This window comes from Alligator sinensis, unplaced genomic scaffold (genome assembly GCF_000455745.1).
Source record: "Alligator sinensis unplaced genomic scaffold, ASM45574v1 scaffold647_2, whole genome shotgun sequence".
In the NCBI taxonomy this organism is placed as follows: Eukaryota; Metazoa; Chordata; order Crocodylia; family Alligatoridae; genus Alligator; species Alligator sinensis.
Window position 1 is genome coordinate 1,936,734 of NW_005841832.1, and position 24,272 is coordinate 1,961,005.

The window sequence follows — 24,272 nt, forward strand, 5'->3', positions numbered from 1 at the left end:
GTTGTGATTTTTGGAACAGTGTTAATGTTGACATACAAAAATGAAGTTTGGCAGGAGGTAGGTTCCCAGGGAAGAGAGATCTCTGTCCATGTTTGGGTGAATATTAATTGCGACTTGGCTGAAATACAGGCTTTTGAAAATTATGCTTCAGTCAGCTGACTGTTTATAATTTTTTGCACGTTTGCTAATTGTCAAATTATGTCCTTTTAAGTTTCTCTACAATAAAGGGAGATCACACTGACAAAGGACAATCTCTTGCTACAAGAGGGAAGTTTTCCAGACCTCACCTCTTTCTTGTAGCTTTTTTCCTCACCTCTTCCCTACCCTCCAATTTTACGGTGCTGCTGTTGGAGTGTAGACAATAGTACTGGACTCAGTATCCAGTACTGATCTTGCTACCCCATGTGAGGTGTAAGCAGAGAAGCTAAAGATGTCTTGTCAGGCTTGAGAGGCAAAAGTCCAAATCTTATTTCATCCACATGTCAAAGAACAGCCCCTCGAGTTGACTCAGATGAAAGTGATCAGTTGAGAAGTGGAGTTAGAGGACGCTGGATAGGATATTAGCTGCATCTCCTCCTTGTAAACCACTGGATGCAGGAACCAGCATGCTTTAACACAGTGGCCTGAAGTAAGTCCAAGACTTTTTTTTTTTTTTTTTGAGTATCGTAAGGACCTCCATACCCCTGCTTGATATTCCTATTTGAAAAAAGACTGAAAGTGCCATCCAAGTCACAGCGCTGCACAGGGAAGAGTTATATTCAGCTGGTTTCAACCAAGAACCTTAAGTCCCTTTCAGAATCAATTGTTCAGGACACAATCCCCATTTCATTCACTACATACAGAAAATGCATATTTTTCCTTGCTGAATGACTGAAATGCATGTCCTTCAAATAACCCCACCTTACCAGGGGGTTCAGATTCTTCTGTTTCTCACCTGTTCCCATAATTATATTACCTGCAGATTTAACCCAGTTCATGTTCTCTTCCAGGATGTTGATAGGAGATACTGGGCGTGTCTATGTGAGATGCTTTACTGCATAGTAAGTGTCACTGTCTACACGTGCTGACCCTTACTGTGCAGTAATTTCCTCTACTCAGCAGTTCATTTGCTACTTGCATTTGTAGGTAGCAAATTAACTGCCAAGTAATTACTCCACAGGAAGGCACGTGTAGATGGCTGACCAGGAGCAAGTTTGTCCCTGGTCAGCCAGATAGCAGGTGGCAGGAGATTGCTCCCTGCCCCTGGGAACTGTCTGTTGCCAGGGAAGGCTTTGCCACCAGAGCCCAGGCAGGGACAATGTCCTCCTGCCCAAGCAGCAACTCCCAGCTCCAACTTTGCGATTGGGGGCTGCAGAGTGGGCTCCCAGCCCCCTCTCTGTGATGATGATTGAGATTGCGATCACACGGTGGGAGCTGAGAGCTCGCTGCATGAGGAAGGTCAGACTGTGACAGTTCCAGGCCAGCCCAAGGCTGTGCAGGGAAGTCTGCACATGCAGCCTGGAGTTGGCTGGTGACTGTCCCATTTTGGTAACCCCACCTAGCCAGGGGCTTATTGCTAGCTGCCTCACTCATGTATTGGGGCAGAGGACTGGAACCTGGCCCTTCCCTGCAGCTCTTTCCAAGCCCCCTGCCCCTGACTGGGGAGCTGGGGCTGGGAGCTCCCTGCTGCTGGGGCAAAGGGACATTGTCCCCACCTGGCCTCTCGGGGTAGAACCCACCTTGGCAGCAGGCAGCTCCTGGGGGCAGGGACCAATCTCCCAGCTGTCTCCTGGCCCCATGCTCCCTGTCAGCTCCTGGGCTAGCACCCTGGCTTCTGCAGGGGGCCAGTACAGGTCCAGAAGGGGTGGGAGCAGACGGCTGATCCCGGCAAATTCGCTCTTGAATTTCCACACATGTAGATGCCTGCCTGAGATAGCTTCTATCAACTGAATTTGAAACCTCATCAAAAAATAAGCCAAGTTTCCTTGGAGGGTTTCTTTTTCACATGACCATGTTGACTGGTATTACTTTTGCTGCCATAGATTAATTCTTCACTCAGTACAACCCATATTAGCCTTTCAATTAGCCTTTTTACTGGAATTGGTGTCATGGTAACCAGTCCCAAATAACTAGGGTAACCATAAGAAAATCTGGAACAGTCTCACCTCGTTCCCCCGCCCAAGTCAGTGGCACTGCTGCAGGCAGTGGCAGAGGCCAGTGGGCAGGGGTGTGGGTGCAGTCTAGCCAGGAGGTGGAGCTGCCTGGTACACCATGCCACTCTGCTGGACTGTGCCCCATGCCCCTGTGATTCTGGAACTCTCATTTTAATTTTGACCAACACGCTGGGAGTGGCCTTCAAAATCCAAGACTGTCCCAGCCAAACTAGGACATATGGTCACCCTGAGAAGAATTCATCTCATACAAACTAGGCCTGTGTGAAATGGCTAGTATTCACTTCAGATTCGGCCGATTCAGGGGACAGTGATTCAATTCGGCAATTCAAATCACTGTCCTGATTCAATTCAGCTGAATCTCCAAATCAGCCAGGCCAGGCCCATCCCCTGCCCCTCTCCCAGCCCAGCAATGGCTGCCCCGCCTGCCCCAGTGCCCGGCACTTGGGGGGAAAAAAAGCCCTGGCTCAGCAGGTGCTGCTGGGTAGTGGGGGGGCGATCCCTGCTGCCCCAGGCTGCGTAGGGGCTCTGCACAAGCCCCTGAATCCCCCAGCCCCCTCACGGGTGCCCCACATGGGCCAGCTCCAGCCTTTTAAGAAAAAAAAACAAACCTGAAGAGACCCCGGGACTCATGGCTCCTGCTGGCAGGGGGTGATCCCCGCTGCCCTGCGCCATGTGGGGGCTCTGCATGAACCCCCGAAGCCCCAAGGCTGCACCAGGAGTGGTGAGTCCCGGAGCTTTTCTTGGCTTTTTTTTTTCCTTAAAGGGCCAGAGCCCCAGCAATTGGGGCACTCGTGTGGGGCTGGAGGAGTAGGGGGGGTTGAGGGGGCTCGTGCAGAGCCCCCCATGCAGCATGGGGCAGTGGGAGGCAGTCAGGATCACCCCCTGCCCAGCAGCACCCGGTTGGCTTTTTTTTTAAAGTACCAAGCTGGGGCAGGCGGGGGTTGGGGGGGGGCTGGCAGGGGTCCCCCTATGGTCCCCTTCCCTCTCCTCCAGCCCCCTCTCCCTCGCCCCTAGTACTTACCAGCTTGGAGTGGCTGGCGCTCCCTGCTGCCGCCCCCGGGGGCTGGCTCCTCATCTCCCTGTTGCGGCCACTAGGGACTGCCCGAATCATCAAAGCTCTCCGAATCTTTGCCGAAGATTCGGAGAGCTTTGAATCAATTTGGACCTTTAAACTGGTCCCCTGATTCAGTTCGGATTTGGAGATTCAGCCACCGAATCTGGCCAAATCTCCTCCAAATTGAATCACCACCCGAAGCTTCGCACAGCTCTAATACCAGCTAACTCTTTCCTCCAGTGCTCTGTAAATTCCCCGCTACAATGCTGCTTTTCTTATAAGGGCCTCATTGTACATTACACTTAGGATGTGTTTTATTTAGATCATAGCAAACATTTCTATGAGTTAGAAAGTTTTCCAAGCAGCTGTATGGTAGTACTTACTACTATCTAAATAAAACACGTCTTATGCATTGGAACCATTGAAGACTCCTACGAGTTGCGGTGTGCAGCAGTGTGACTGACAAACAGATGTTTCTTGGTTCCAGCTCCTGCACTACATCAGAGTCTTGAATGTGCTCCCTACTTGCTGCTCTTCACTGCACTGACCATATTAGCTTTGTGGAGCAGTTGGACATTAGCTCAGTCTATTAGGTAATAAAATCTGGAGATACTCCTTGCTAGAAAAGTCTTAATTTCACTACACAAAGATGGCATTAGCACATGTTCTAGTGTTTAAATGTGCAGATGCTAGTTTTAAGTGCAGTTAACACATCCTAAATGTAACATGTGACAAAGCCCTTAGGGCTTTGAAGGAGATTGAAGGAGAAGACTGCAGGGAAGGGAGAAACGAAGGTGAGAAAGGAAGGAAAAGGAAGGGAGGAGTGTTCTGGACTTAATTCAGCAGCATAAAACCAGGTGCTGTGCTGCAGAGAACACTATGCTGCAAGAAACAAGGGAGGGATCTTATCAAAGGGCACCGTGCTCAGGGACTGGGGCAGGGGACTTTGAAGAGGTCTCTGTGCTGTAGGGAGTGCAACAGAGAGTTATATGTCCTTAGGACTTTATCCAGTTTGGCAAAATAGGTATCTAGTTTGAACTTAATTGGAATTTGGGCACCCAAGTTGTAAAATGCAATCCAAACCCCTCTGCTCTGATAGCCACCAAAAGTGTTAAGGTGCCTAAATTCAGATGTCACCCATATTTTGGACAGTAAATATACCAAGGGGACCGAAACATGGGCTTTTGTGAATGTGTGGAGGTGTCCCAGTCTGAACAGTTAGGTACTAAACTCTTGCTTAAGGTGTACAATGATCCAGATATAATGGCAGGGAAACAATCCCGTAGAACATACCTGATACACGCTAACAGTGCAAAGGGCAGCAGCTACAGTCACTGTCACTCAAAACTGTCACAGCAGTGGTGGCACCAGCCACTGTTTACCTAATGGTCTAGTGGTAAGAATACACAACCATAAATGGGAAAACCTTGGGTCTTAGGCTCTCCTCCACCAGAAGGGATTCAAATGTGCATCTTCCAACTTCCCACTAGAATGCTTTAACCACCACACTATAGTCTGGCCACCTTTGACCTTCCTTGTTATTAAAGCTGGGCCACTGTGCATCGTTGAATATAAAAGCCATGGGACAAGAAGGAGAACAAAGGCAAGGGAGCTCAATTTTTTAGTTGAGGGTACTCAACTGGAAAGCTGGGTATTCCAGTGTCTGGTTTCCACTGCTAGCATAATTTCTATTTTTAAGCAATGAGCATTTAATGTTAAAAGGATGAACAGTCCTAGGAGCCAGCACCAGAACTCAGGACTTCCATCTCCCACCACAAAGTTACTGAACTAGGTTCCTACTTTCTGGCACTACTTATGGTCAACAAGTGTCTTGCATTCTTGACTGTGCTCTCAAGGAAGGTGGGAGATGTGGGTTTGAATCTGCTTAATCTGGGGATGGTCCAAAGTCCAGGTGTCCTTCTACCTAGAGCAACACTCTAAACACTAGGTTATCATGCAAAAGCACTCTGCCAACTTGCTCAGATCCCTGCTCTCAGAAGAGGACCTTCATATCTAAAGAGAAGCCTTGAATGTGCAACCCTGCAGGTGATGCCTCAACTCCAAAGAGGGTCAGGGATCAAAAATACCCTTCTGCTTACTGTTTCCTACTGGCTAGCTCTTGATACCTCCCCAGTCATCATCTATGGCTTCTCAGGGGCAATTCATTCCCCCATAGGTTATACAGCAAGGTAAGGCACCTAATCTCTTCCCCTTTGAATAATCCATTTTTTAAGCATGTGAAAGCCTAAATTGAAGATGCCTGTGGGGGTTGTTTGGATTTTGCCTTTTGTTCTCTTCCATTGGAGTAGGCAGCTAGGTGCTGCCCTAAGATAAAAACAAGCCATAAAAAGTTCAGCCAAAACCATAAATAGGAGGGAAGTGACAAGTGATAACAAGGGAGGATCAGAATGGAAATGCATTCCCATCCATAAATGTCACCATCTTCACTGGGCCAAGAATATTTTCTTTATTATATGCCACTGAGAAAAAACGACCTTTTCAGGTCTCCACGTCACTAGTAACATATCACACCATTCAGTAAAGTACTCTAGATGGGGGCAAAAGGTGTGAAGAAAGTAGCCACATTTCAGGATAGGGAGCAAAGGGCACTACCATGCATTTGAAACAGCAGAAAGAACATGGCTGGGCAGAATGTAACTATCCAAAATTGAGCTAGGTCAGAAAAGTCTGTTCATAGACTCAACTGATTTTAAAATTTAATTCAAAACACAGATTCACAGGAGTTTAGGGCTGGAAGGGACCTTGTGAGATCATTAGGTCCAGCCCCCCTGCTCTGGGCAGGAACGACTGCTGGAGTCAAATAACCCCAGCAAGGTGTGTGTCCAGTCTCCTTTTGAAGATCTCCAGGGTAGCAGCCTGCACCCCTCCCCTCACCCACTGGGGGATCTATGCCAGAGTCTGGTCCCATAAACTGTGAAGATGTTTTTCCTTATATCCAGTCTGAAACCTTCTTCTAGGAGTTTATGACCGTTGCTCCTGGTTTTCCCTTGGGGCGCTTTGGTGAATAGCTGTTCGCCTAGCTCCTGATGCTGTCGTCTGATATATTTGTGAGCTGCCACAAAATCCCTCCCAAAGTCTTTTCTTTTCTAGGCTGAACAGTCCCATATCTGTTAGCCTTTTCTCGTAAGGCTTGCTCTTCAGGCCTCTAATCATATGAGTGGCTCTTCTCTGGACTCTCTCAAGCTTCTCTACATCCTTCTTGAACTGTGGTGCCCAGAACTGGATGCAGTATTCCAGCTGCAGCCTTACCAATGCCGAGTAGAGCGGGAGCATAACTTCCTTAGTTTTGCTTGAGATGCATCCATTAATGCATGCCAGTGTATTGTTTGCTCTGCTAACTGTAGCTTTACGCTGGTGGTTCATTCATTTTATGGTCAATTATGACCCCCAAGTCCCTTTCGGACATGGTGCTATCTAGCGTAGCACCACCGAGCCTGTAAATTTGTCGTGGATTTTTCCTCCCCAGATGAACGCTTTATACTTCTCACTGTTGAACAGCATCTGGTTCTGGTCTGCCCATTTAACTGATTTTTCTAGGTCTGCCTGGATTGTCAGTGTACCCTGATGCATGGCTGCACTTCCCCAAAGCTTAGTGTCATTGGCAAACTTTGCCAGTGTGCTTTTCACCCCCACATCCAGATAATTCATGTAGATGTAGAAAAACACTGGTCCAAGTACCGAACCCTGGGGGGCCCCACTGGCTACCTTCTGCCAGGTCGACATAGATCTCTCTGTTAGTACTCTCTGGGTCTGACCCCACAGCCAGTTTCCTACCCATCTGACTGTTGAATTGTTGAGCCTGTAGTCCCCTCGTTTTACCTGGAGAGCCTCATGGGACATGAAGTCAAAGATAAAAGAAAAAGAAGATGTCCCACTCCTACAGCTGATGCTGTCACAAAGCAAGTGACCTGCCATAATGATCTCACTTCCCAATAGCATTCCATGGGTTCTACTGACCCACTTGGTGTAGCCAGCATCTCGACATGGGGAAAGACTTACTTTTGGGCCTTGGCTGGTTTTTCTGGCTTCTCTGGGTATGGGATGATAAGGTCAATTGCGGAGTCAGGCTTCTGGAGGAGTGTGCCCAACTTGGTCTTGATCTCCTTTGCTCTAGAGGAGGGGGAAAAAAAAGAGAGTGAGCATACATAAAACAGAGCAGAAACCTTCCAACTGAGAGGGACTTCCCCCCTCTATGGGCCAAGATCCCTGACCAGACTATATTCTTATTTGCTTTTAAAAGAAAATCTGAACATGTGAAGTCAGACTTAAGCTGAAAATAGTTACAGAGAAAAATAAAATAAAATAATTTAGTTAAATCTCCAATTTTCTATCAAAACACCATTTTGATAGACAATGTTCAGCTGTTCCTCAGTGTGTAGCATCGTGTACAGTTGAAGGTTTGGGAAGGGGTAAAGGCAGGTGCTTGGTGTACTGTGATAGAGGTGTGCATTCTAGCCCTGATGGCCATAGTGCACGGCCTTGAAAGCAGGTGCAAAGATGGAGGGAGATGAAAGGAGAGAGTGAAGAGCATATTCAGAGACTGAAACCCAAAGACACAGGACTCAGATCAGTTATACAAGTGTGAGAACTTGTAAGGAAGGGGAAGTGTGAGTGTAATATGATGTTTCAGTGTAGGAGCCATATTAATTCACTAGTTACAACCCCAGGGTCTTCCTTTGACTTGCTCTTTCTTACCAAAAACATAGACCAGAGAATTTGTGACTGTGAATGGTTTATTAGTTAAATGAGACACTTAAAGTTTGGTTTGTCCAGGTTTAAAAGAATGAGGCATATGCCTTCATCCTAAAGTCATACGTTGCATCACTTAATCCAAGATTTATGATGGACTCCTGTTACACTGGTAATGTTCTCTTTGGTATTATCCTACACAATTGCTTTTGGTACTAAACAGAACTCTGCATCTGTCCTACTGGTCCTTCTCAGTTTGCCAGTTAAGTGATTCAACTGCCAGTAGCAATTCATATAAACATAACATTAATTTTAGAATGTAAGGAATCGGACAGTTTTAACTACTAAAAAATTCATTTTGGAACAGAAGCCCTCTTTGACAGCTGATGTATTTAGTCAAAACCCCTTATTCATACACACCTATGCACCAATACTATGCCAACATAATATGCAGTGATGATTTAAATCCATTTGACTTTGTTTGGGGTTTTGCCTGCCCTACAGGCTTCTATGGAACGCCAACCAAATGTCAAACAGAGCTTGTCTTCCACACTTAGATTGGTTCCAGATTCTTATCTGAGCAGCTGTCAGTTTCTTCTGATTCTGAGGCCTATGCCAATTCTTCAAGCCCAAAGTGCTGTTAAAATTATCTATTGGCATAGCATGGTTCCAATTATTAATGACGCATAAGCATTTACTATACATAACACCGCTGCTGACTTTCTGAGAAGGAGTAGGTTTAAAATAACTCTGTGGGAAAGGGGGAAGCTCTCCGGCCAGAGCACTGTCTTCTTGTCCCAAGAAATTCCATCCAGGTTTTGCCAAGGTATAACAAACAAGGGCTGTCTAACTGGTGGCCTGTGAGGGGTTATTTTACAGCCCCTAGGCTCTCACCTGGCTGCTGTTCCCCCCATTACTCCAGCTGCGGCAGCAGCAGTTAGAGGCTCTGAACTTCCCCTCGCTCTGGCTTCTGCTTCTTGCTCCATCCTAGGGGTGAGGCAGAGCAGCTTGACACACTCCATGGTGCTTGGGAAACCCATGGCATGGGGTGCCAGTAGGGTGGGTGCAGTGGAGGAGTCTGCAGCCAGGGAGTTGAAGGTATGGCTGGGGCACATGTGCCCATGTACCTGGTGCAGTGGGTGGAGGGATGACACCCACAAGTCTGGTACAACAAGGAAGTGCCTGTGTACTCTGTGTAGTGGGGGAGTACCCAGGGGTCCCATGGCCTACACTGGTGTGGTCCCTGTAGCATGTGGCCCCCAGCCACTAAGTTGGACAGCCCTGCCATAAACCACTGATCATCATCATTCCCTGTCTCTCTAGCTTCCCATGTTTAAACAGTGCACCATAATAACAGTGCGATTCTAAAGAGCCAGGATACTGTCAGCAGAGATGACAAAGCAGTAGAAGCAACTCTACTTGCTGTCCGAGGAAATGTCAGAAATAATTGCTTCTGGGGAGATAGTTGGCCTGGGCTTCCTTCGGCTAGCCTCCTGGCCCCAACAGCTCGTGTTCCCCCTTTCCAGGGTAACAGACTACCCTAGTGAATGCATGAGTTCATATGGAAGCAGTGTGGGCTATGGTTTAAACTCTAAGCCCTGCTGAAATCATAAGAAGGACGGAGTCATTCGCATTCATGAGTTAAAATTAGCTTTAAAATGGTGCCCATCAGTCTCACCCTGCACCAACTCTTTCCTCAGTCCATAGGCTTCTTACCTTGTGTCTACCAGCAGCAGCCATTTGCTATGCACCCCACTGAAAGTGACCAACTGTCATGGCTGCAGCCAGGGCTACACGGCAGCGTGCATAGTTCTCTTGGTCGTGGACGGGAAAGATGCGAGTTCCATTTGTGAGCTGGCTGACACTATATATGTAGACCTAGCTATACCAGATGACCCACATTTTTGCCAGTAGAGCTTATTTTGCTTGGGATGAGCCATTAGCCAAAACAAACTATGCTGATACAAAGGGCGGCTCTGCCTTATAACAGTGTCCATACTAGGAAACCTCTCCTGGTATAGATTACTGGTGTTGCTATATCAGCAAATGCTGCTGGTATAGACCTGGCCTAGATCAGAAGGGAGAGTTAAGCCCCAAAAAGGCCTCTTGGCTTCTTCAGCTAGAGGGTGAGGCCCTTGTTCATCTTCAGGGTGGTCTGTGTGTGACACTATCCAGCAAGAGCCCACACATCAACTTGCAGGGCTACTTAGAGTTTTCTTTAAAAAGAAAAAAAACAGATTATATCAAAATAGATTCCATAACATACCTCCTCTGCTTGCTTCTCCAGCATCCTAGAAGTTTATCTCCCCTGTCTTTAGTTACTAACAAAAAGAAGAAAATCCTATATCCCAAGAAAACAAGTCCCTTCTCTGACCCTTTGTGCAAATCTGAAGACTTTGGATTTTTCAAGACCACTAATCAGTGCTCATGAGTTCTCTCAAAAGACTGTATCTGAAATTGGCAGACAAGGTTCCTTGGGTGAATTTGATATCTTTTATTAGACCAACCCAAATAGTTGGAGAATATTTATTAAGCAAGCTTTCGGGTTCAAAAACCCTTCGTCAGGCTAAGGAAGCTGCAGCAGTTGGTGTGTGCTCTTCCTGGATGGAATTAAAAGTAAAGAAGCCAGGGGCTGGGCTGGGCTGGGGAGTCAGTTGCCAGGCAGATTATAATGTATCAAAAATCCAATGTCTATGTTTAGTCCATGATCTCTAGTATCCAGGAGGCTGATGAAATGGAGCTCATAGGCTCGTCTCTGGGAAGTGTTGTATAAATTTCCCTTGAGGATCAGGACTGAGAGATTGGAGAGAGAGTGGCCCTCCTGTGAGAAATGTGCCCCCACCGGTAATTGGGTATTTCTGTTTTTGATGGATTTCCGGTGTGCGTTCATTCTGGTGCGCAGTTGTTGTCTGGTCTCTCCTACGTATCTTCCATCAGGGCATTTGGTGCATTGGATGAGGTATATTACATTTCTGGAGGTGCAGCTGTAAGATCCTGGGATGCTGATGGCTCTGTTGTGGGGTGTAGTAATTGTGGGGGTGGTGGAGATGTGTTGGCAGGTTTTGCATTTCTTGTCCTGGCACGGTCTGGATCCTTTTGGTGTGTTCTGGGCTTGAGGAAGTTTGCTTCTGGTGATGAGGTTGGCGAGGTTCGGTGCTTGTTTAAAGGCTAGGATGGGTGGCTCTGGGAAAATATGTAGGAGAGACCAAACAACAACTGCGCACCAGAATGAACACACACCGGAAATCCATCAAAGACAGAAATACCCAATTACCGGTGGGGGCACATTTCTCACAGGAGGGCCACTCTCTCTCCAATCTCTCAGTCCTGATCCTCAAGGGAAATTTATACAACACTTCCCAGAGACGAGCCTATGAGCTCCATTTCATCAGCCTCCTGGATACTAGAGATCATGGACTAAACATAGACATTGGATTTTTGATACATTACAATCTGCCTGGCAACTGACTCCCCAGCCCAGCCCCTGGCTTCTTTACTTTTCATTCCATCCAGGAAGAGCACACACCAACTGCTGAAACTTCCTTAGCCTGACGAAGGGTTTTTGAACCCGAAAGCTTGCTTAATAAATATTCTCCAACTATTTGGGTTGGTCTAATAAAAGATATCAAATTCACCCAAGGAACCTTGTCTGCCTATGTCCTTAGACCAACACGGCTACACCTAAACCCCTGCATATCTGATATTGAGCTTTACATCCAATTGGAACCCTTAGATTGTGTCTTTATCATATGCACACTGAGAACATAAATACGTTTGCGAAGTCCAGCACTCAAAAACAAGGAAATGGCAGTTAGTTTCCAATGTCACCTAATTCAGGCCTCCTGCACATATCTGCAGTGACAGTGTTGCAGTACAGCATTCTACATGATATTTTTCTCTTGGACCTCTGCTTCACTCTGCAGCAGCTGTGTGATACTCATTGGGTAGATAGCTAGTCAATCAACTCCTCACTGTTATTGTGCTGTCCTACACCTCCTAGAATACCCACAATTCACCCCCCCCCAGTTTTGAAAAGACCATTATTCATTTTGACACTGGCTTTTGTGCAACACATCACTATAGTGACTGAGTGCTTCACAAACGTTAGCAAATTTATAGCACTGTGTGAGGCTTCGAACTGTGCTTCAGATCCACAGAAGCTTTGGATGCTTTGGCATCCAAAGCACCATGTCCAGATTGAAGCACTGGCTTCTTTAGGCTTTCTGAAGCAGCTCGAAGCTTCCGAACTGCTTCGGAAAAGCTTTGGAGCAGCCTCAGAGATCTGGCCATAGGGTATAATGGGGAATCAATGAATTATCTATAACTTTGTTGTTGTTTGTCTGATTTGGATGAAACTTGCAGGGGTGGTAGCCTCTGCTGAGAGCATGAAGCTTGCCAAGATTCGAGAAGATTGGTGCAGGGGTTTGGGGGACACTGCACCTCAGGCTGCAGACAGGCAAAACTCGTGACATAGATGACCCCGTGTGTGTTAAGGCAGCGGGCTGAAAACTGAAGGGATGGTGGCCCCTGCTGATGCCACAAAGCCTGCCAGGTTTCAAGGAGATAGGTGCAGGGGTTTGAGGGGAACCACAAAACTCATGACATGGGTGCTTGTGCAACTGACTGTCTCTGTCTTGGGGCAGTTTATTGTCTGTATTGATTATTTCCTCTCCTTAGTCTGTGGTTTTGTAGGTGTTAATTAGGTGTTAACAAGTTAATTAGCAAGGATTAACACCTCCGTACATCTCTGTCTATAATTTTATATCTGATTAGGCCCCTGCAATGATACAAATAAAAAGTCGTCCTTGGTATTATTGTACCTTTCAGCCTGGTGCTTTTTCTCAATAAAATGTATCAGGTTCAATCTTTAGGGCTTCCTAATAACTTAATAATACCAACTCCCACCCAGAAACATGGGTAAACTAGAGTACATCCTCTGGGTACTAGAATAAGACAAACCACCCTCTAATAAGCACTGACTTAAACATACCGGACTGTAATAAGAGAAAGCTGGAAAAACCACCATTAGTAAAACAGCATTGGAGAACCTTAATAACAGACCAAAGATCTTCGGAAACAGTTCTGCCTTGGTCTTCCTCTTACAGTAGCAAGTGGTTAATGAGGCAGCTAGCCATTCACTCCTCCATTCGTTACTTCCCAGACACAGTTTGGAGTCCGGGTTCAGACAAGTTCGGGTTTCAAGGCCTCTCATACATATGAAAGGGCACAATTCCAGGGGTTCTGCAATTCACTCCAGCTGAAGAAGCAGCTTCCAAGTGGAGAAGCCCTCAGCAGAGCCATTTATCATGGCTGTCCACTTGGTCTGAAGGCCTCAAGTCAACCTTTGCCCCAACTACTACTGTTGCTCTATTCATCTTCATTGCTGCTTCTCTGGTCATTGCAGAATCTCCCATGACCACAGTGTTTTTCCCCTGTGAGCAGCCTAAAGGCAGCCTTTCTAGAACTGCAGCTGTTCATCACAATATGCCATCTCAATGCATTTTCTATAGGATGATAGGTCTTTCAGAGAAGAATAAGTTGTGTACAAGACCTTACCATCATAACAAACACTTTTACATGACATCTTTCCTTTCTCATTCTTTCACAGTATGCATGTAAAGGATCCCGACTACAATAAGAAAATATGCCTAGATTAAACTAATCTCCATTTCACTGATCTTATCATGGCAGTGCAGGTTACAGTGCCTACTGACCCCAACAACAGTAGGCCTAGTTCACAGAGCCCACCGTTTTTCAAAATAGGACTTAGAGTTTTATACACCTCCAGACTCCAACCCGTATTGTCAGAAAGATCTCTGATGGCCACGCACAGCCATGGAATGAATAGAAACTCACTCTAACAAGCAAATTACATGCAGACGATGCATGCATTGCCTTCCAAGCATGTGTCATGCAAAATGGCCCCCAGGTTATTTAATCCTAGTAACCACTGTATAAGACTTCTACAAAACTCCTTAGAAGTATAAGGACTCTTCTGCAGAAGGCATGGACTCTTTCCAACTTAACCACCCTCCACACCCCTGTTTTGTTATGTTTTGTTTTGTTTTTTACTCCTACAGTGTTTTATCTTTCCCTGGTTTTTTGTACAGAGGAAGAATAAGCCAATAGAGGAGAGTCATACAGCAATAGAGAGGACCATAGGATCCCAGGTCTCCTGGCTCCTGCTGTTCCCTCAGCACGAATCTGCGAGGCGGGGTCTTACCCTGGAGCTACTACCTGTCGCCACTTTCCAGCTGTAGGAAGCAGCTAATGTGTGTCATGGAGTGCAAAGCATTCTGGGAATAATGAAGTTCACTGCTGCTGTGGGGAGGAAAATTGACCCTCTCTCTTCTGCCAAAATCAGCAATTTTGTGTTGCTGTCTGGGCATTGCCTTTAGTGGCAAAAATAAATAAATAAATAAAATGGGTTGAAAGTCCCCCCCTAACAGAAGCAAACTCCACTGCCAGTCTAGAGAATGACAATTCCCAGAACACCTAACACTGGCTGCTGCTCGCTGCTGTTCCTGTGCTTGCAAGCCAGAAGGTACAGGGGAGGCGGGGGAGACAGGACTGCCCAAGGTTCATTTTTTCCACACTATGCTTCTGCCAGGCTTCATTTCTTTAAAACAGCATTAAACCCCTTAATCCTAGTACTTGCTTAAACATAAACAAAGCACTAATTAGTCCACTGGGGATATGACCACTAGAGAAAACACATCTTGGAGGAACTTTGATCAAAGAAATGTTTACAAGGGATGAGAAATGGAGGGATGACACATTCGAAAAGAAGCCTGGTCTCAGCTTTGCTGGTGTGGTCCCTGCCCCTACTGGCTTTTCTGTGCCTCGCATTTGATAGTCATTGCATAAAATAGATAAACAAGTTTGACATTTTTGTGCCTCATTTTATGTCCCCAAAGCAAGGTTCAGGATAGTTAAAAATCAACGATTTTTTTTAATGGATTTTTAAATTTAGATCAGATTTTTAATTATCTTAATAACCCCCCCAATGATTAAATAAAAAAACCCTTATATTTATATATGTTAAAGCTCAACGATATCATCATGGAACTTCTAATGATATATTATTTGAGATAATATATTCATGTAACCTTTTAAAAAAAGTTTTATAAACAGGTCACAACAGGCCATGGACTATTTTAGGGGCCCAGACTTATGGGGTTCCCAGAGGGTCCTTTATAGCTTACTAAAGATTAAAGAAAACCACTGTACCCAATGGGACTCAGTGTTCAGCCTAGAAGATCCCATTAAGCATCTCTGTGATACTTAGTTTCAGTTCTCAAGCCGTGGATTTGTGTTTCCAGAGATAACATCCTTGTTAATAGCAGCATATGGGAATGAGAGATAACAGACCTGATTACCTACCTATCAGCCCTTTTGTCTCTTCACAAGTTTGTGTACACAGTCAAGCCCTTACCTCTCTCTAAAAGTGCAGTTTCAAGAAGTTAAATTAATAAAGGACAAGAATACACTTTTTGTAGAAGACAATGATTAAACGGAAGCTTCCTGACAAGTGATTTAAATCAATTTGATTTAAACCAAATCCACCCTGCCAAGCTCCCTCACTCTCTAAGGCAGTAAACATCTCAGTGATGCACTTTTCCTCTAGCTTGTGTTCCTCCTCCATGTCCCACACATCTTGCCCTCCTAGCTGCCCTGTGAGCCAGCTTCAAGATAAAGGCTGGGACATGTTTTGGTGCAGGGGTGTCAAGCTTATCTAGCCCCCTAGACCAGATTCAAAGCACAGGGCTCTTCACTGGCCAGAGCACAAACTAGACAAGTGGCATCACAGAGCTCATGGGAGTTAATGCAGCTATTGTTTGCCCTCTCCCACCACTAGCTCCACACCCCAGATTGGGGGGTGGGGTCAGGTAAGAGCTCCATGGGCCACTTCTGATCTGGGCAATGCCTACCCAGCACCAGGTGATTAGAGCACTTTGCTGGGGAGTAAGGAGCTCAGGTTCAAGCCCCCTCTAGTTAAGGGGAAGCCTAAAACCCAACTCTCCCACTCCCTCAGCAAGTTCCCTAACCACTAGACTACTGAGCTAATAGGCAAGTGTGTGCTCCTTCTCTGGTATCCAACAGTCACTAGTCATGGTATTTCTGTTACTAAAGTTTCATGACTTACCTGGTGTTATGAACATACATGGGCAGTTCTACTCTACCCTGCAGCCTAGCTGACTAAGCACGCCCAGAAGAAAAGTGCAAGGTCAGTACAGCTTTACCAGTGTAAATAGCACCCAACTATCAGGGTCCTATTTGCAGTTATGTAGCTCTGTAAGTGCCACTTAGGGAGATTTTATATTTCTTCAGTGTAATTTTGTACCTTTAGATGTGGCTGCAAGGTGAAACAGAAGCCAAGGAACTGCCAAACTCCATTCCAGACCCTGAACGTAGGCAGGCAGGATTCCTCACAGGATAAAGGGAGCTCACCGCAGGTGTGCATGTGGGATGGGAAAGGGCTTTTTAAAAGAACCTGTTGATTTTGAACTGCAACTCTTCTCCTTTCTATTGCAAATATATGCCAAGTAAACATAGAGTGGCAGCGACCCATATGGATTCCTGTGGTGGTTGAGGAAGGTAGGGCATGAGAAGCATCTGCAGGGAAATGGGAGTGGCAGAGAAGGGTACTTTTGCACTGGGGTTGATGCATCTTCTTCCTGTTATTTTTGTTTTACCCTCCCCTATGAAACTCAAGCAGAGGGGAGATGACAGGCTTTGCTTTTTCCTCATCACCACCCCTTCCTCCCCCTCAAGAAAAACCCTGACAGCTTTATCAATATGGCTGTCACCTTACCTCTTGTTTCTACTTAGCTTGCTTCTCAGATGAGTCTCCCTTTCACAGGCAGGCCTCCCTCATCTACTGAAATCTGCTATGAGCTCTCTGCTCCCCTCCCATCAGGGTTTCTTGTTTTACAAGAGGAAAACAGCCTGGCCCATGGGTAGCCACATGAGGACCTCTGGCAAGCTGGCAAAAACTGAGCCCAGGCTCCATTAGTTTGGTAGAAACCCTTGTGTTATAGGAGTCTGGGACAGAAGTTTCATAAACTGGTTTGACCCAAATCAGTTAAGTCTGATAACTAAATTCAACCAGAATGATTTAAGATGAATACATCTTAAACAAGTTTCCGCCATTTTGAAGCTGGTTTAAGTGCACTGAACTTCTGTTCTGTTACAGGTTTAAATCAGTTTCCGATTACTTAAATTGGTTTGTGTGTCACTTCTGTCCTTAGCCTAAGTGTCCAGCGAGAGCTTTCAAGATAGAAACCATTAGCAATGCTGCTGCCTCCCAATGCCACAGGCTGCTGGTCCCCACCTCAAAACTCAGAGGGCCTATTCCTGGATCTTATATAGGCATTAGCCAAGGTGCTTTCTGAGAGGTCTTTGCTGAAGACCCAGCAGGCCTTGCCTGCTGTGCTGGGATACAGGTGTCATCACTGAAAGAAAACAGTGGTCACCTTTGGCTTGCTGCTCTGTAGGAGACATTTTTGGTATTGCCTCTCTGCTCTCACAGACTGACCACATCCAAGGCCCAGGGGTTTGGAATGTACTCAGGAAATATGATGTTGCTCTACCAAGGCTACACTTGGAGACATTTGCAACTCTATTCTCCTCAGTGTGTAAAAATATAAACACAGCTCTGGCAGCTGACCACTTCTCATCCTTCTTACTGTCAGATCAGAAGAGCAAACATCTTCCACGTTCATGTAGCCCTTTTCAGAAACCAACTCCTCCCTCATTTGTACCAAGAAGCTGATGAATCATCTCTAGCCACCTCAGAGTTACTGCTGACAATTTGCTACTCTGAGAAGTACAAGAGGACCTCCTCCCCCCGACAACTTCTTCTAGTCCCCCACAGTCATCCCCCCGCTCCTAGGGACTACCTGGCAGTGCTGGCCCTAGCTTCAGAATAACTTTAAACCTATATTTATCTGAGCCGATGCCAGCACCAGCACTGGGATAACAGTGGTAAAAATACTGATTCAAGGTAAGCTGGTATCAAGCATGTATAGAGAGAGATCATTGTGAAAACTCTGGGCTATTCTTCTTTCCCTCCCCTGATGCATTCTGAAGCTATGAAAAACATTGTTCAGATCCCTTTATTTTAACATATGCTGGGGTTTGTTTCAGAAGCTGATATGCAGAGAGGCTAGACTTTCAGAGGGGTCTGGGATTACGATGGTCTCAGATTCATATCCCTTGTATTGTTTCCAGATTCACACAAAGCAGACAGAGCTTAACAGTGAGTCAAAATAAAAGGACGGGAAGAAAGGGTTGTTTTTTAGAACTGGGATATATGGTCTGATGTGGTGCCTGAGGGCACCATCACAGCTTGTTTGGGATCTGCTGCATAATCCACGCATAAATAATCTCATTCCAAATATATGACAATAAAATAGTCCCTCTGGGAAAGCTGCCTAGTCATCCCTGAGAAAAAGTATCCACATCTTTTTTGTTGGCTAAGCAGACTGTGAACCAGGGCTACTGCTGTTGTAACCTCAGCTACGTACACCACTCATCCACAGTGTCATGGTGTTGTACGTGTCCCTCTCCTGCTGGGCAGTCCAGAGAGGAGACCCACTTCCTTCTGTTGATCATAAAGGGGGTCCCTCCTGCTTTCAGGCTCTGATGTCAATACAAAATGGGTGCTGCTACATTTATATGACAGCTGTTGTATGGCTTCAAAAACACTAAGCAAGAGCACTGTTAAAAGACTCAAGCCCTCAAAATTTAGCAACTGCTAGAATTAAGCGTGGCCTTGATTTGGGTCACCTTGATTTAACTTATGGTGCCTATGATTATGATAGTCTTCAATTACAGGGAACAAATCAAGGCTTGGTAGCAAGTGAGGCTGTGGTCAGTAAGAAATCTGCCTCTAGGAAAGGGGTGCAGCAATGTAGGCAGGAGCTTGGAGCCAAGAGAATGGTCTAGTCTTTGTTACGTGGAAGCCCCAAGATGTGGTCCTTCCATAACCCTAAACTTTCCAGGTGCTGCTGAGTAATGATGTCAAATAAAACATTCACAGGTGATGACTGCTACTGCATCTAATTGGGGTATGCTTCAAAAGCCTGGGAAAGGTTTGGAAAAGGTGTGCAAAAATTATGTGGATTTTAGATCCCCTGTTTCAGCAGCCAAATGCCAAAGCTAGTCCCTCAGTTTAGCTTATCATAGCAAAGGTTGGAAGGTGACCCAGCCAGCCTATAATACCTATACTAAATGGGGGTTTCTGAGAGAAGAGGGTTGTTTGGCCGATTAGCCAAAAGGTATGTCTGTACAACAGCAAGTTGACTGCAGCGCATGCTGGCATACCTTTGGTTGGAACCTAGATAGCATCAGTTACATTAGTAGTGAAGACATGGCCTGATGCCCAGGCTATCTGTGGGACTAATACTCAGGATGCTGGAAAACCCATGCTTCTGTACCAGCACGGCTATTGTGACCCATGTTAGGGTGAAGTTACATGTTACTCTTAGAGCATGCTAAGTCTGTGGAATATAAAGTGGTGTTAAAGTTAGAACCTGCTGTGAGCAGTCGCATGTTAAGGGTTAATACCATTTCTTGCTTGCACAGCTCTGACTTCCCATTAAAGGTGAGAAGTGGGTGTATTAGGAGCCAAGATACCTGGCTTCTATTTCTGATTTTGGTGGGGGGCTGGGAGTGGTGCATCCTGGGATGCTGGAGGACTGCAAATTGCTCATTTTATCTCCATGGAACAGACTGAAATTACCCTAACACAAGCTAGATAGCACAGCCCAGAGTTAACCCTGTAGTGATGTAACTCTGAGACGCTCAGAGGGCACTTAAGCATGTTAAAGCTTTTTAACATGCTTACACTTGTGTTTTAAGCGCCCTTAGTACAGGGCGAGTGCAATGTAACTTCACCTGTTGCTAAATCATGCTAACACAGATTATAATCTCACTCTCATTCTATTATGTAGACACAATCAGAAGGCAGACCTAAGAGTGTTTATCATTTTACAGTTGTCACTGCAAGTATCTAGAGCTAGTCAGAGCTGGAGGAAGGAGCACAACACAGAATTAAAAGGCCTTTGTTAAGTGACCGTGAGTGAGTCACTATTCTTCTCTCTCAGTTTCACAGGAATGTGTGTGGATTGATGAGCTGAGTTAGTACTTATTTTTCATCTGCTAGAGCCTACTGGGGGACGTGGGGTAGGGAGGGAAGTAGTTCAAACTACATGACCATCAGCTCCATGGAGGTCACTGGGAAATCCTGGACCCTTTAAGGCTTTTCTGTCTTTCTGTTAAGACCTCTCCTCTCTGGCTGACCCATTGTAGGGACTGCAGCAACCTGGAAGCCCCCATGTGATCACAGCATACCTTTTGGAAAGAGCCAAGCTAGGGCCACCAGCCCAGTTGCCATGAGGATACTCCTCCATTGCAGCCAAGAGCAGAAATTGCATTCGTATATGAATGATGATGTATTACTGGAAAATCCCACATCAACAGTCATTCCTACTCCTTCCCCTAGAGCTTCTAAGCAGGCTTTCACCACTCCCAGATTCCCATTTCACAAAGTCCGCTGCCATCACACGCCTCTCCAACCTACGCTGTTCTCTCTCAGGACTGTTCTTTCCCATCAGCTGGAAAATCAGGCCTGATATGTTCAACACCTTGACCCTTATTCCCTGGTTTCCTTTTCACTGCATATAAGCAGGTTTATACAGAAGGAAGCAGGCAGGACTCATTTACTTCATTAGAATCCAAGACAACAATATCTAGCAAAGGGAGCCCAATAGTTCACTTCAGCTTTACAGGTGACCCGAAGAGCACTTTATTGGCAGTATTTCCTGTGACGTGTGAACTTCTTCAGTAAAAGGAGACAAGATTTTTTGGGTGAATCTGATATCTTTTATTAGACCAACTTAAATAGTTGGAAAACAATTATTAAGCAAGCTTTCGGGTTCAAAAACCCTTCGTCAGGCTAAGGAAGTTTCTGCAGTTGGTATGCGCTCTTCCTGGATGGAATGAAAAGTAAAGAAGCCAGAGGCTGGGCTGGTATGCATATAAGACAGGTAGTCAGTGAAAATGTAGACTGAGGATGTGTCATAAATCCAATGTCTATATTTAGTCCATACCAGCCCAGCCTCTGGCTTCTTTACTTTTCATTCCATCCAGGAAGAGCACACACCAACTGCAGAAACTTCCTTAGCCTGATGAAAGGTTTTTGAACCCGAAAGCTTGCTTAATAATTGTTTTCCAACTATTTAAGTTGGTCTAATAAAAGATATCAGATTCACCGAAAGAACCTTGTCTGCCTATGTCCTTAGACCAACACGGCTACAACCTACACATCAGTAAAAGGAGAGCACTTCCAGGTATCTGAAATTTCCAGGTATCTTGGCATTTGGCCAAGAGCCTGCCTTCCCTGTTAAGTAGCAGGTCTTTACAGGTAGATACACCACAGAACACTGCATTCTTTCAGCATCCAGTTTTGTTTATTGGCCTGTTCCAATCATCTGTGTCTTGTATACTAGCTCAGTGCATTGTTCTTTCATCTGCTAAGCACTGGACACATTTTGGCAAAGCAGGACTCAACTCCCAACAGCTGCTTAGGGAGTTTTCATTGCACCATGGATCTTTTGGTTATTCCTTCAGTTTGTGTGCATGTGCATGTATGCATGCATGTGTGGGCAAAGGTACTGATATGGCCATATGGATGTGCATGCAAACTTCTGAAGTTGGCAGCATGAAGTGAGTCCAGGGTTGTCAGAAACCATGCTGAGGTTTAGATGTGGGGTATTCATGGTCCAAAACGAGCAGCAGATGAAAGAATTAAATTACTAGTAGCATATATTGTACTTATTTGGCATTCAGTACTATGCAAAATTTCAGCTGCTAGAAGTTTGAGTGCAGGTTAGACCAACATTGGCCTGATGCTTTAGACAGGGCTGACCCTGCCCTGTCCTAGATGATCTCCTGAGGTCTCTTCCAGCTTTATTCCTCTATGATTTTATGTCATAACTGACCCAAAACATGGGAGGAAGGGAAGGTAGTAGGAGCCTGCCAAGGAATTGGCCTAAATTGAAACAGAAGATATTATCTAGGAAATGGAGCTACACAAAGGAAGAGCTTGAAAAATTGAACCCATCAGATCTATAGAGCATTCAAGAGTGCGATGCCCTAGCTCAGGGGTTTTCAACCTTTTTTGATCAGTGTACCCCCGGCGGCTGGATACGGGCAGGGGGGAAGGCTGGCGTGCGGCCATATGTAGTACTTCCCCTGCTTCCTCCCACCCACCCCGTGTCTGGCCAGGTGGGTGGCGCCTGCATGGCATCATGAGATGCTGCATGGCAGCACTCCATCGCCACCTGCCCACGTGTACCCCCTAGGGCTTTCTCAAGTACCCCTGGGGGTATGCATACCCCCAGTTGACAACCCCTGCCCTAGACAGTGCAGCACATCACTGCACTGTATCCCCCCCACTCTTTTTTTTTTATAAGCCAGCACAGGAAAAAGTAGTCTGGGTTTGTTTAAAAGGTCCCTAACCCAGGCAGACAGGTCATTTGGGGGCCCTCATTAGGTTGCAGAACTTGGCCCTCCTGCAGAATTCTCTAGTCATATTAGTTATCAGTTCTGCAGCCCTCACCCCACCCAGCAATCTGGTATATACACAAGAAATCCTGGGTTTCTTAAAGTGACCCCTATATTCCTAACTTTTCAGGAGCTGGTGGGGGGCGGGGTGTCAGGCTTTCCTCATGGGTTTCCTCAGAGAACAATAGCAGATGCAGGGGCAGTTTCCAATTACTTGCACTTCCAACAACACTACAGACATGACCTCAAGAAATCATGTTCTGAAATGAAAGGATGAGTCCCCTTACTTCCGTTGACTTGGGTATCTGGCTTAGAGCCATCATATGTGACAAACTGCAGTCAGCCTAAGGAAGCAAAAAAAAAAAAAAGTTGCAGCCCCAGCTAGATCCTACCCCCTGGTTACAGCAAAACTGCATGTGATCAATAGCTCTTTTTCTCCAAAAGTCTGTAATGTAGATCACTCTTCATTCTGGAGTGAAGCCATTCTTCATTTGATATCAGGAAGCACTTTGGAATGGAAAACTGAGCCAAATGTTTGAAGACTGTTTCCAAGTTGGCCGTATGCAAAAAGCAGAATTTTCTGGTGATCCAAGATGCCAACCTCCATAGCTAGGGACAGAAGTTGCACAGAAACTGGTTTAAGTGAATAGAAACTGGTTTAAACCTGTAACAGAACAGAAGTTGAGTGCACATAACCCAGTTTCAAAATGCCTGAAACTGGTTTAAGATAAACCTGGTTGAACATAGTATTAGACTTAACTGATTTTGGTCAAACCAGTTTATAAAACTTCTGTCCCAGACCCCTTCCTGGTTCAAGTTAAAATCATAGTCCCCCAATATCCCAGCATGCTTTCCAGCCCTGGGCTGGGCTGGGCTGAGCTGTCTGCTCCAGCAGAGAAGGGTTGTGGGGAGGGTGTGGGAAAGCAGGGACTGCCCCCTCCTCCCCCCCAGGCAAACTCTGGCTGGGGTCTGGGGCCAGGGAGCGGGGTTAAACTCCCCTTCCCCCAAGTACAGAGCTGCCCTGCCCTGCTAAAACTTACTGCTGGCTGCAACTGTGGACTACAAGTCCCAGAAGCACTTGGAAGCAGGGAGAAGAAGTGAAACGCAAGCCTGCAGAGTCCTGTTGTTGTCATTGTGGGCTGCAAATCCCAAAGACCTTGGGAACAGCATGAAGAGGAAGCAAACACACAGCCTATGCTGGCTATATGCCAGAGAGCCATGCTCTAGCACCTCCTGGCTTCTGGCCTGAGCTGCTGCAGGCATGTCGCTGCATTTCTCAAAACAAAAGTAAATGTCTGTCCAGTTGTTTTCTTAATCTTTGCAACTCAGACTAACCTACAAAGACTGAATCAATTCAGCCTTAGGCTTTTTGACTGTCTGTACTTAGTCTGTGACAGGCCTTTTTGCATGATCCATCAAGATTGCATGCCGAGGAGAGAATCCTTCAGGTCATGATGCATTTTCCTTTCAGAGATTTCTTGCTTCCACTGAAACCCTTGACATTCAACTCACTGGCCTTGATCTGGATGGATCAAACACCAGAAAACAGGCTTTGCATTCCTCTATCTGCTGTTTTGGTCCTTCAGCATGCCAGATTTAAGAAGCAATGCTGGGAACTGGCTGACACAGGGTCCAGAGCCTAGGATATAACATGGAGCCTTTCCTGAAGAAAGCTGGCATAGGGTGACTGACAGCCTTCATCCTTGGGAACTTTTCATCCATTTTCTTCTGGACAAATGTCCCTCTTGCACTAAAGTTACAATGACAACCAGTGCTGACTGGCA

General features: G+C 45.9%; 1 protein-coding gene across 1 annotated transcript in view; it reads right to left on the reverse strand.

The window, feature by feature from the left end:
• RGS5 (regulator of G protein signaling 5) overlaps positions 1-24,272 on the reverse strand; it is a 60,439-nt gene that overhangs the window by 30,407 nt on the left and 5,760 nt on the right. Inside the window, exon 2 of the mRNA XM_006014871.3 lies at positions 7,228-7,338. Coding sequence (XP_006014933.1) covers positions 7,228-7,338 — 111 coding nt within the window. The remainder of the gene's footprint in view (positions 1-7,227; positions 7,339-24,272) is intronic.